The 12,645-nt window shown below is 50.1% G+C and overlaps 2 protein-coding genes across 3 annotated transcripts in view; both read left to right on the plus strand.

The window, feature by feature from the left end:
• Nucleotides 1-12,645, plus strand: part of TUBGCP4 (tubulin gamma complex component 4) — a 36,014-nt gene that overhangs the window by 12,517 nt on the left and 10,852 nt on the right. For both annotated transcript variants that reach the window (XM_087704449.1, XM_087704448.1), the window contains exons 5-16: nt 1,040-1,096; nt 1,548-1,627; nt 1,893-2,094; nt 4,051-4,216; nt 4,790-4,914; nt 5,122-5,172; nt 5,266-5,371; nt 5,602-5,709; nt 5,962-6,100; nt 6,195-6,372; nt 6,538-6,672; nt 8,380-8,496. In XM_087704449.1, coding sequence (XP_087560575.1) covers nt 1,040-1,096; nt 1,548-1,627; nt 1,893-2,094; nt 4,051-4,216; nt 4,790-4,914; nt 5,122-5,172; nt 5,266-5,371; nt 5,602-5,709; nt 5,962-6,100; nt 6,195-6,372; nt 6,538-6,672; nt 8,380-8,496 — 1,464 coding nt within the window. The remainder of the gene's footprint in view (nt 1-1,039; nt 1,097-1,547; nt 1,628-1,892; nt 2,095-4,050; nt 4,217-4,789; nt 4,915-5,121; nt 5,173-5,265; nt 5,372-5,601; nt 5,710-5,961; nt 6,101-6,194; nt 6,373-6,537; nt 6,673-8,379; nt 8,497-12,645) is intronic.
• Nucleotides 10,387-11,793, plus strand: LOC148048500 (lamina-associated polypeptide 2-like). The gene is given in 2 exon segments (XM_087703879.1): nt 10,387-11,744; nt 11,747-11,793. Coding segments are annotated over 2 exon segments (1,254 nt in total). The 5' UTR covers nt 10,387-10,537.

The raw sequence follows: 12,645 nt of genomic DNA on the forward strand, positions 1-12,645 counted from the left end.
CTCCCTTTACCTACCTACCTAACTTCTCCCTCCCTCCCTACTATATTTCTCTCTCTTTCTCTCCCTCTGTCTACCTACCTACTTTTTTTAAAAAAAATTGCCTCTTCTAAACCTTGGTGCATCTTATACTCCAGTGCGTCTTATACTCTGAAAAATACGGTAGTTCCGTATCTCACTGGTGTTTTCTCCCTTTGACCAGAGATGTCTCCTGTCTCTTATTTCTGTTCTGAAAAAGCACTGTCACCTTCTCGGAGAGAGGCCATTAATCACCAAACCTTCACGCTCTTGAGCTCTCCCATTGTTGCTGTCCCGGTCTTCTCCAATCTTACATGAATCCAAATAATACCCTTTCTTCTAATCAAATTGGTAAAATGAAGAAAGAGAAAAAGAGTATTCCTGTTGTTTCATCCAATCCATCTTATTCACCCTTGTCCTATCTTGCCCCACCATCTCTTACTGTTTTTTCTTTAAACGAGTGAAGTTGCTTCCACACCTCCTTTCTATTGTGATTACTTCTTCTCTATTTCCACTTGGGAAACTCCTTCAAATGACCTCTTTTGACTTCAATGATTGGAACTAATTACAGCCAGATACAGTCCACCGTTGTTCCGCTTAGTTCTTGCTTACTTTGTCCAGCTGTCAGCCCTTCAGATCGACCATTGCTGGTCGTCTTCTCCCCATCCAATCTCTTAAGAGATTTCTCCTGCTTCACGCTCCGAACCTCCGCCGTGCATACGCGATCAGCAAACATCCCACTTTTCAGGTGTCCCTCTAAGACACCTTTTGGCTGCGAAAGCCCAAATTGGCTATGCACTGCAGAGTTACCCGTTCGCATACCCGCTTGGCCCTCCCCCAGTATCTTTTCTGTAGATAGAACCAATCACAATCAAAAGGAAACATGACACACAGCTTGAAGGCCCAGGGGAAAATTTGTTCCATGGGCCAGATATCAGATTGTCAAATCTGCCAAGCAACTATTCATTTTTTGCCCCAATTCATTAAACAAGTATATTTTTAAATACTAATTTTTCTTTTACAGTTTCAGCTCTTGTTCCCCTCATTGATGACTGTAGTAGAGCAGATAAAGATCCAGAAGGTACGGTATTCCTGCTGTTGGCCTCTGTTAATGGAAGCCTTATTTGTGGAGCAGTTTAATAAAATATAGATGTCTGGACAATAGCTGAATTGAGGCTGGTTCTTTTCATCTGGATGGAAATGAAAAATGCAAAAGATAAGTTGCATTGCTGTTAGAATGCAGCATTGCAGGCTGATTCTGCCCACAGCCTAGAGTTCAATCCTGATGAGGCTTGAGTTTGGCTCAGCCTTCCATCCTTCTAAAGTCATTAAAAAGAGGACCCAGATTGTTTGGGGGCAAGATGCTGACATTGTAAGCCGACCAGAGAGTGCTGTCAGGCATGTGGGCAAAATATAAGTCTAAGTGCTGTTGCTATTTGCAGAAATGTAAAAAGAGAGGAAAGTAGATAGTGCTTGGGCACCTTTAGTTTTCTGTCCTGCAAATGATTAGCCTGAATTTGTTTCTTTGGCAGATTCACGGTTGTCAGATCTTGGAGACAGTCTACAAATACAGCCGTGGTGGCTTGCCACCGGTGCGTCATGCTTTGGAGAAGTAAGGGACTAGTGGCCTTTAGCTGTACCCCAGAAATCCCCCACCCACCCAGGCGCAAGATAAAGCTGCTTTCAGTGGCATTTCTTAACCAGTTCTCTAATAAACTGTTAAATTGAGTGCAATTTAGAGCATCTGGGATTCAGGGGCTTCAGTTGGAAAGTGCAACTGCCCAAAGAGGAGATCCTACCTGGCTGCTGGTTCCATTTGCTGCCCATCACATGAAGCTGAGTGTCCTGGGCTTTTTCTTCCTTTTGCACCGCTCCAGGGTTTTGGCCATGTGCCATGCCGTTCTCTACAAACAGCTCTCTGCCTGGATGTTGCACGGGTTGCTCTTGGACCAGCATGAGGAGTTCTTCATCAGGCAGGGCCCCTCCCTGGGGCTCACCCCGGCCCAGCCAGAAGAAGACGACGATGATCTGGGCATTGGAGGACTCACAGGGAAGCAGCTGCGAGAACTGCAAGATATGGTGAGATTGAGCCTTCCCCCATTCCCTCAGTTGTTCCCTCAAATCTCTCAAGCTGCTTATGATTTATTCATTAAGAAAATTTATGGTCATTCAACTCACAGTGACTCCAGGAGGCTTACAGGAATAACCCTGAATTCAAAACCCAGTAAACCCTCATCCCCTTGGCAACAACAATGTAATAAGCTACTTGATGGGCTCCATTTACACCTGAGGTCCGCAGGTCCACTGGCAAACCAGGTCTTCAGGGCCTTTCGAAAGAATATCTAATTGGGGCAAATGAGGGAGAAAACCATCACATGTCTCCTTGGTCCCTCCAGATGGACCTCCTTAAGAGAGGGTACCTGGAAGAGACCCTGTCTACTCATTTTGGTGGAAAAGGTAAATGTACCTTGGAAAAAACAGTCCTTTAAATAACCTGGCCCCAGGGCAGGGAGGATTTTGAAGATGGCAACATGCCGCTTGAATTGCATCAGAAACAAATTGACAACCAGTGCAGCTCCCGCAAGAGAGGTGACACATATGCAAATCTAGACTTGCACAAAATTATGCATTTTGAACCAACTTATATTTTTCTGATTCTGGATACTTTTCAAGGGCCCATGAATTCCCATGTAGAGTGCATTGCAGTAGTCAAGAAGGTAGGTGACTAGGAGGGTGAATGACTGTGAAAAGGGATTGTTGGTCCAGGAAAGGGTGTAACCAGCACACAACCTGCAGTTGCCAAAGGCCCTTCTAGCCACAGCTGCAACCTGCTCCTCGAGCAGGAGTTGTGAGTTAAGGAGAACCCCCGGATTATGCTCCGGGTTCGTCTGAAGTTGTGCCACCCCATCCAAGACCATAGATGGCAATTCTCCATGGACCAAAGAACCCCAAACCATTCCATCTTGCCATGGTTCAATTTCAGCCTATTGTTCCCTTAACAGCCTCCAGGCACTGCGAGAGGGTGGTCACGACGTTGCCTAATTCACCATGGACTGAGGCATACGGCTGGGTGTCTTTTGCATGCTGGTGATGCCTTACCCTATGATGATGGCGACCCAGGCCCACCACTGGGCAAGTTACAGCACAGCCAGAATAGAAGATGATGCAAGATGAGCCCTGAGCACCAAGCCCCTCCTCAGTCTTGCCAAAATGGGTCCCTTCCACCTGTCTGGGCCTCCTATGGGAGTTTAGTGGCAGAATGTTCAGCATAGGGTGAATGCCAGCTCTGAGGAAGAAGTAGATACAGATACACATAAAGATTTAACAGAGTTGGAAGGGACCTTTTAGGCCATCCAGTCCAACCCCCTGCCCAAGCAGACCCTACACCAGTTCAGTCTCCTTGAAAGTTTGATGAAGTTCCCACAACCTCTGGAGAAATAGTAAAACATTGAGGAAAATAAATAGTTTGGATATTTCTTTTAATGTAGTTTTCTGAGAATTCGAAAATGAAGGAATTTAATTCAAGCAAGCCTGATTTGAAGGAGGATCTAGCATGAAAGAGCATGTCAACATTTAAGGGGAGGAAGAGAAATGAGGAGGGGGAAGTACAGGGTGTTCTCACTTCTTTGTACTTTTTAGAAGAGAATTAAGGGAAGAATAAACTTTGCTCCAAAAAATAATGCTTAATTTATGCAAGTTTTGAGGGATTCTGGAACAGGTCTCAAAGTGGCTTCTGTTGCTCTCTCTTCTCCCCCCCCCCCCACCTCCCGTCCATATGAGTAGCAGAATCCAAAAGGATTTCAGAACTGGGCATGCTTGAAAAGCAAGGGCAGAATGGCAATATTTCCCCTCCAAACTTAGCATTGTTTCTCCCAATCCCTGAACTCTTAAATTAAGAAACAGATTCCTCCATTCTTGGGAATCCTCCCAAGCCTTCTAAAAAAGTTGATTTTCCATCCGTGGCTCTTGGGTTTGTGTTAGAATCCATCCCTAATTTTCATTTCTCCCTCCCTTCCACCAACCTTGTTTCAACAGAGGCTAATTGAGGAAGAGAACATGTTGGCCCCTTCTCCAAAACAGTTCTCTCTGCGGATGGAGATGCTGCCTTCCTACATTCCAGCTCGTGTCGCTGAAAAAATCCTCTTTGTAGGGGAATCTGTGCAGATGTTTGAGAGTCAGAATGTGACTCTTACCAAAAAAGGTACTGTGATTGGCTATGATTTCTTCCACATGAGCTAAGAATGATTGTGGGCTGGTTTGGCAGATGGTTTGTATGCTGGTTGCAGGAATCCTTTGAATCCTCAGCAGTCTGGGCAACCCTTCCCAATAATAGGCCAGGTTTGCTCCTATGGACCATCAGGGATGAGCAGAATCTGAAAGTGGTCCCTTGAGATCCGTCTGAATTGGGTCAGTGATCCAGATTACCAGGGCCTCTCTGAGTAGAAGATCAAAGAAAGATCCTTTGCAGCTTGTTTCAGCCATTTGCCTTCATAAAGTTTCTCCTCTGTTTCTGATGCTGTTCTACATAGACACCCTCACACACACAGACACGCACACACACACACCAGATAGTGCGTTTTCTTTCTTTTAAAACTTTGAAGCTGCTGCTTCTTCTGCAATGCAAACTAAGCCTTACTGATTCCCTTGACAATATACACCTCTCTCTTTGTTGCTGTTCCTGGGTTCTTGTCTGAGCTGATGTGTTCATGCAGCCTTCAATTACACAGGTCTTGAGAAGAGGGCAAAGCCTCCATGGGAATCTCTTCTCTCGCAGGCTCCATCCTGAAGAACCAGGAGGAGACTTTTGCTGCTGAGCTGCATCGTCTCAAGCAGCAGCCCCTCTTCAATCTGATGGACTTTGAATCTGTGATTGACTGGATCCGGAGCACTGTGGCTGAGGTCAGAGCGTCAGGCAAAGGACCCTTAGGAAGCTTTTCATGTCGGGGAGAAGTTCTAGAAGAACCTCAACCCACAGAGGGATTCCCATCCTGCAAGGAGGGAGGCGGGTGGGCCTTGCACAAGGAATGAGCAGGGAGAGCAGCTTTGGGTTGCACCATTGCAGTTGGGCGGTTGGATCTTGACGCTGGGGTTTTTCTCTTTCCTAAGCACTTGTGGAAGCTGATGGTGGAAGAGTCTGACTTGATAGGCCAGTTGAAGGTAAACAGTTCTTCCTGCAATTCGTGAGCTCCTGCTTCCCACGGAAGGAAGTTGCTGAACAGGATGGCTTTCACATTGTTGCCTTTCTTCTAGGTCATTAAAGATTTTTACCTCTTGGGGAGAGGAGAATTGTTTCAGGCCTTTATTGATACCGCACAGCACATGCTAAAGACACCACCATCCGCAGTGACTGAGCATGGTGAGTCTCTCTGTCTCCAAAAAAGCCCTGTGGCTTGAAATGCTACTTGGGTGGCTGTTTCATATGCACCCTGTGTGGTTATCTAAGCCTGGGCAGACAGTTGCAGAGGAGAGAAGCAGAGAGGTTTGGCCTCTGGGAGCTGCTGTGTGAAAAGGGGAAGGCAGCAAAGGGCCTGTTTTCCCTCTGTTCCCCTCCCCCCCCTGAAAGTCATCCCCTGCTCCTTCCCTCAGATGTGAATGTGGCATTCCAGCAATCAGCCCACAAAGTGCTCTTGGATGACGACAACCTCCTGCCCTTTCTTCACCTGACCATCCATTACCATGGAAAGGAACACCGAGGTGGGTGTTGGTGCAAGAGGCCGGATTCTGCGTTGGGGGTTCAAAATGGGAGCAGAAAGCTGCATTAAGCCACCGCTTCACTTTTTCCTCAAAGGCGGCAAGTGTCACGCCTGGCTGAGCAGAGGCTTCAGAGCTCTCGGCAGAAGAGGCTGCAGGAGGGCCTCAGCATGGACCTCGGCCTCTAAGCTGCGGCCTTTACTGCCCAGCTGCCTCTGGCCTTCAAGCCAAATTGTTGACTGGCTTCCTTTTCAGACCCTTCCCAGAACCGGGAAATTTCTTCTCGAGAACTATCTCCCCATGAGTCCCCCACATCCGGCTGGGCTGCCTTGGGGCTCTCCTACCAAGTTCAGTGGCCTTTGCACATCCTCTTCACACCCGCTGTCCTGGAGAAGTGAGCGTTGCCTCCTCTGGGAAATGGGAGGGGGCTGGCTGGTGTCCTGGGGCTTTGTGACCCGGGGCTCAGACCAGCTGACTCTTGGCTGCAGGTACAACGTGGTCTTCAAATACCTGCTGAGTGTGAGGCGTGTCCAGGCCGAGCTGCAGCACTGCTGGGCTCTGCAGATGCGGTGCAAGTGCCTGGAATCCAGGCGGACGGATGCCATCAAGTGGCGGCTACGCCATCACATGACTTTCCTTGTGGACAATTTGCAATATTACCTGCAAGTAAGTGTCTGCTGGGGCGGCTGAAAGAGGCCCAAACAGCTCAGCTACCTTGTCCTTGGCTTTTTCTGCTGACAGCTGCTGGCTGAAATTGGTCTCATGATTTCTTACCAGTATTTCTCTACTTTTCCTTGACCCTCGGTGTCCTTCCGGTTCGTTTTCTTTCAGGTGGATGTCCTCGAGTCTCAGTTCTCACAGCTTCTTCAGCAGATCAACTCCACCCGTGATTTTGAGAGTATCCGATTGGCCCACGATCACTTTTTGAGCAACCTCCTGGCCCAGTCCTTCATTCTCTTGAAACCGGTAAGTGCAGGTTATCATCAACCTTTTCCCCTCTTGGATCCTTGCAATGCATCCCCATGGTCAGTGCATGTAAACTTGAAGGAAATAAGGAGAACGGTGGCATCCCCACCTTTAGCCTATTCGTCTCACCAGTTTAGGTGATTGATTTAATGGAGGGGTTGTGTAATTGGTTGCCCTGAAGAACTGCTCTTCCTGTTACAATTTTTTTCCTGAATATTTAACTGGAATCGGGTTTCCAGCAACTTCTTCTAGAAAGGAAGTCTATACCACCTTTGGTTACTGACATCCTGGTAGGTATTTGGAGAGGGCCCTTCTGTCTCGCCCCAGTTTTCCTTGTGGCTCATCTCGAGGTCATCTTTTCTAGCAAGTTTGAATTCTTTACAGTTGAATGGACGCTCACTCAAACTACTGTGTTTCCCCAAAAATATGACATGTCCTGAAAATAAGACCAGGCCAGAGTTTTGGGGTGGGCAAAAATATATGCCCTCCGAAAATAAGACCCCCATCTCTCTCCCTCTCCCCCCCTCTCTCTCACACACACACACGTCCCTCACACCCACCCCTCCAAAGGCAGCCAAATCCCAGCAAACTCCTGTGCCCCTCCTTCCGCTCCCCCCAGCATTCACTGTAGACCTTGAGCACCCATTTCTGCTTTTGCACCATGGTAGCAGCCTGTCCGCTCTGCCCGCACACCCAAACACCATGTCTGCATAGGCATGCTACTGAGTACCTGCCACAGCATCAGCATTAAAGCCCCAGGGCTTCCTCAGCAGGGTGGCTGGCAGCGGCAGAGAGGCCTCCATGCGTAGTGGGCAGATGTTGGTGTGCGGGCTTCCAGTGGGGGAGGCTGCTGTGTGGTGGGGCAGTCGCAGCTGAGCCTGGGTCTCAGCGGGGATGGCTGAGGCGTTGCAGGTGCTGCTGCCACCATTGCTGCCTGCAGAGGCCCTGGCCGGCCCCTTGCGGCCAAGCTCAGCCATGGGCAGGGAGTGCTGGCTGTGGCTGGGCCGGCCAAGCTGCATCTGTCGGGGCTGCTCTCAGCGCGGCTGCCCAGCGTCTCCCTGCTGGGAAAAGTAAGCAGGGTCTGCATGAGGAAAGGTGGGCGGGCAATAGTTCCGCGAGGCTCCCCTCCCAGGAAGAGTCTGGCCTGGTCGCCGTTCCATCCGGTGACTCCCGAGGCAGAGGGGCTTCCCGGGCTTGGCGGGCATTCCAGTTGGTCAGCACTCGGGTGGGGGAACCGTGGGGTGATTGGAAAGGAGAGGGGGGAGAATGGGAGGCCTCTGGCGATCGTCACTATAGAGCGGACACTGCCCTGGCTGCTGGTTTGGAAGCTGCAGAGGAGGCATTTGGGGGAGAGAAAGAAAAACTTCTGCTTCTGCTGCTTTCCTTGCGTGCAGCCAAATGATTACAGAAAACTCAGGCAGAATGTGAAATTCACACGTGAAGCATTAGGCTAACTTTCCACTTCAACCCCCAATACCCAATACCCCATATGTCTAAGGAATTTAGGGTCCCATCAGTTTTGTACTGTCCCCAGATTTGAAAAGCATTCTCTCCATAATTCTAATCCAAGTTGTTAAAGAAGTATTGTTCACAACCCAGAGGTGAACTAATTAATATTTTCATTGGTAAAATTAGTTTAGAATAACAGTTACAACAACTGTAAATTAATACGTAATAATATAGCCACTTCTGATCATTACTTTGTAGGCTTTTCACTGCCTGAATGAAATTTTAGATCTCTGCCATAGTTTTTGTTCATTGGTCAGCCAGAACCGAGGGCCCCTGGATGAACGGGGTACAGCCCAGCTGAGCATCCTAGCTAAGGTAAGTACACAAACATACACACCGAAGAGACACACAAAGCAGCCCTAGTGCGATTGGGCTCTTGTGATCTTACCCGGGCTGCTTTTCAACATGCCAGATTCCAATTAAAATATCCTGGTGCTTTGAGTAAAAAATGCAGGGAGCCAAAGTCCCCTTTGCTTTGACCCTGTCCGATGTTCTCTCCTATTTCGGCAGAGGAGCCCGGAGGAGAGCTTTTGAATGTCCCCATCCAGCCCAGTGGAAAGGCCAGGGAGGACGTATGCAATGATCCCAATTCATGGGGAAAGGGGGTGGGCTTGTAGATGAGCATGCATGCTGGCTGTCCTTGCAAGGGTCTTTCACTGGAGTTGCAGGAGCCGAGGAAAAGAAGAGGCTGCTTTAAGGAGCAGCTGGAAGGATGAAGTGAGACACACAGCACCACCTAAATCCACTTTCTCACTTGGAATTCCTGGCTTAAACTGGGATAATCTGGGTTTGGCATTTAGGGAGGGGGGCAATCCTAGGTGAGGGGCCTTTCCAGATTTGACAGCAAGAATAGCAGTGAAAAACTCAATAAAAAGGTTGCTTGACTCCTCCTGCCTTAATTTAACAAAGTTTGCAGTGCATCATATCAGTTTTCAAGCAGCCTTTTCTACCCACTCCTCTTGCCTTTCAGGGTGGCTCCCCTTTGCTTTTAGAAAGTCATGCTCCTCCCTCCCAAATAAGGCATTCCTTCATTTGGGGCTCTGCCTGTTCTCCTGTGTGCTGCTTGGGGAATCCAAGCATGGGTTAACTTTGTCCATTAGCCTAAAGACTGAGTTATGTAAATGTTGACCACGCCTCCTCTGACTGGATGGGTCAGAGTTTTAACTCAGTCCAGCCAGAAGAGACGTGTACCAATTTTCTCCAGACTAATTGACAAAATTCTACCTATTCTTGCATTCAACGAGTTGCTGGAAGCGTTTTTAAAGAAAGTTATTGCAGGATTAAAGAGAGAGGCGGCAGTTTGCTGCCTGGCCAGACCTTCCAGAGCTCTTACAGCGCCCGGGCCAGGTATTTACAGGCTCATAGGGGCTATTGCAATCAGAGCTCAGCGACCGCAGTTGCCGGTGTGAATTCCTTCGCCGCCGTTTGCCATCCCTGCCGTTTGCGCCTTGGGCTGGTTTCTCTGCCCACGCTGCCTGCCTTGGAAATGACTCTCCTTGTGCGGCGTACTGTTTTCCAGGTTAATTGACCGCCCGCCGCTCGTTCATGGAGAGCACGGGTCCCGCTGAAGGCATCCGCAGAGCGGAGAACCTGGGAGCGGCGTTGTCAGCTGCAGCCATATTCAAATTTCGCGCTTCAGTTGCGGTCGCCATTTTGGGACTGTTTGTTCGCGTGCGCGCTTGCAGGCAGCCAAAAGAGGGTGTTGCGAGTCTTTTGCGTCTAAAGGAGCGACTGCGTCATCGGTCCTCCCACTTCCCTCACTTCAGCTTGGCTGACTTAGAGGATCGTTTTTGCACAGCTCCTGCTTGCCATGCGGCCCGCTTCCGTTGCTACTAAAAACCTTTGATACAGTGCGGTTGAGTTTTTTCAATTCCTACTGTAGAATGGCTGACCAATCCACCTTAGGAGGTATTGTAGAGTCCTCTACCGATTCCCAACCCCCTGCCCAGGCGGGGAGTTAGCTCGAGGCCCGGCAGGGCTGCCTCTAGGGCTCCCAGTCAAAGGGACACATCCGGAGCTCCGGATAGGGCCCACAGACGAAAAGAAAAGCCCAAGGCAGCAACTAAAGCTGCTGGGGAGGGTAGCAATTCACCCCTGGTGTTACTCCCTCAACGTGTTTTACCAGCCCCCGCACTGCATCCAGCAGGGAATCAAGGCGGATCTTCCCCTGCCCCAAGCTTCTGATTCTGGGGAGGGGATGTTGGGGCCCCAGTTTCCTCCGGTCCTTTCGGAGGCCGAGGCAGCCTCAGCCCATGCAATCCCACGTGCTGGGCCTTCTGCCACCTTTACCCCTACTGCTGCAGGCCTGAGGCCTGTGGTAGGCCAGGATCTAGGCCTTCCCCTGGATTTCTCGCAGATGATTTCTGCAGCGATATCCAGGGGTGTGGATGCTGAGCTGCATCGTAGAACCCAGGCCCCTGGAGCCCCCAGTGCCCAGAGTGGGCCTATTCCCCAGGCCCTGCAGGTGGATCTCCCAGATCTCCAGGCAGGACCTTCCTCACCTCTCCCCTCAGTCTATAGTGAGGATTCGGCCTTGGTGGAAGAAGGGGAGGTGATAGACAGGGATTTCTCTGATGATGAAGGTTTGATCTTCGATCAACCTAATTCTTCTGGATTATTTCGCCCCACACTGTTTAAGTCTTTACTATATAAAGCTAAGACTACCACTCACATGGGTGAGATGGCCTCTAAGGATAGCACTGCAGTTGGCTTGGATGCAACTGAACGCTTTTTTGCTGAGCAAGTTTCACTGCAGGAGGTTATTCCTTCCCCCAAGCTTTTTCTAGATCTTGTCCAAAAACAATGGGATCAACCGACTGTGGTTGCCCCACCCAGCAATAGGGACAGGAAATTGTACACTTCCACTCCGGAACTAGAGGGCATTCTGCAATTCCCAACTGTGGATCCACCCCTGGCTGCTCTAGCTTCCCCAGCACTAATCCCATCAGAAATTTCTGAGGGCCTGAAGGCCGAGGACCGTAAGGCCGAAACAGTCATTCATAAGACCCATCAGGCTGCAGCCTGGGCTCTACGTGCTGCTACTGCAGCGTCCTTCTTTAATAGAACTTCCTTGGTCTGGCTCAGGCAGTTGCAGGATAGACTTGACCCTGATGATGTACGTCTTCACCAGGACGTTACCAAAGTGATGGCAGCCCTGGAATTCTCGGCGGATGCCACTCTTAATGCAGCAAAATTTGCCTCCCGGACTGTGGTATCCAATGTGGCGTCCCGGCGTCTGCTATGGCTTCGCCATTGGCAGGCCGACGTTAAATCCAAGTGGCGCCTTGCTTCCACATCCTTCAAAGGTGGGGCATTGTTTGGTTCTGTGCTCGACCCAATTCTCATAGAGACAAGGGATAAACGCAAGGTCCTCCCCTCCCCTGGTGGGCACGCCAATAGAAGACAGCAACCTTACAGTAGACGCCAGCCCTTTCGGGTCGGTAATTCTGGATTCGCCGCCACCCCCTATGTTCCCCATTACAACAGGGCCTTTACCCAGCCACAGGACCATGGTCAGGACCGCATGGGGGCCAGGGATAGGGGCCGCCAGCAGAACCAGGCACAATCCCATTTCGTGGGGCTGGCAACCGGTCCTTTTGGAGGTACCGGTGACTCCCAAGGGGAAGATCCCATGGGTGGGTGTCTCCTGGCCTTCGCTCATCAGTGGGCGGAGACCATGTCCGATGCCTGGGCCCTTTAGGTCATGAGGCTGGACCTCACTCTAGAATTTCTCTCCATTCCCCCGAGGCGGTTCATCAGGTGTCCCGTGCCCAGATGCTCGATGAAAAGGCGTCTCATGGACACCGGTTGTGGCAGCGTCGCTTCGCTCAGTCCCGGTGAGAGTGAATTGTTACCTAGACGACATCTTGGTTCTGTCTCCATCTTGGGACCAGGCCCTATAGGATCTACAGGTAACAATGGACTCACTGCGAAGACACGGGTTCGTCCTGAACCTTCCCAAGAGTCACCTGCAGCCAACGACGTCATTGCTCCACCTGGGAACCATCATCAATTCCGTCACGTGCAAGGTCTCCCTGTTCCTGGAGAGGCGACAGAGCATCCAACACCTGACAACTCAGGTATTATCTCAGAGACTCTCAGAGACTCTTACCATTGGCTACGCTTTCCCAACTACCAGAGCCAAGGTGGCGCAGTGGTTAAATGCAGCACTGCAGGCTACTGCTAGATCAGCAGGTCAGCGGTTCAAATCTCACCGGCTCAGGGTTGACTCAGCCTTCCATCCTTCCGAGGTGGGTAAAATGAGGACCCAGATTGTTGGGGGCAATATGCTGACTCTCTGTAAACCGCTTAGAGAGGCCTGAAAGGCCTATGAAGCGGTATATAAGTCTACTGCTATTGCTATTGCTATGATTTCCTGTATAAACATTGTTCCCTGGGCCAGATTCCATGCACGCCCACTGCAATGGTTCCTGCTTCCCTTTCAGGGGGCACACACCAGCCATT

Source organism: Thamnophis sirtalis, unplaced genomic scaffold (genome assembly GCF_051295495.1).
Source record: "Thamnophis sirtalis isolate CommonGarterSnake01/CBP01778 unplaced genomic scaffold, rThaSir2_p1.2 scaffold_2, whole genome shotgun sequence".
Lineage (NCBI taxonomy): Eukaryota > Metazoa > Chordata > Lepidosauria > Squamata > Natricidae > Thamnophis > Thamnophis sirtalis.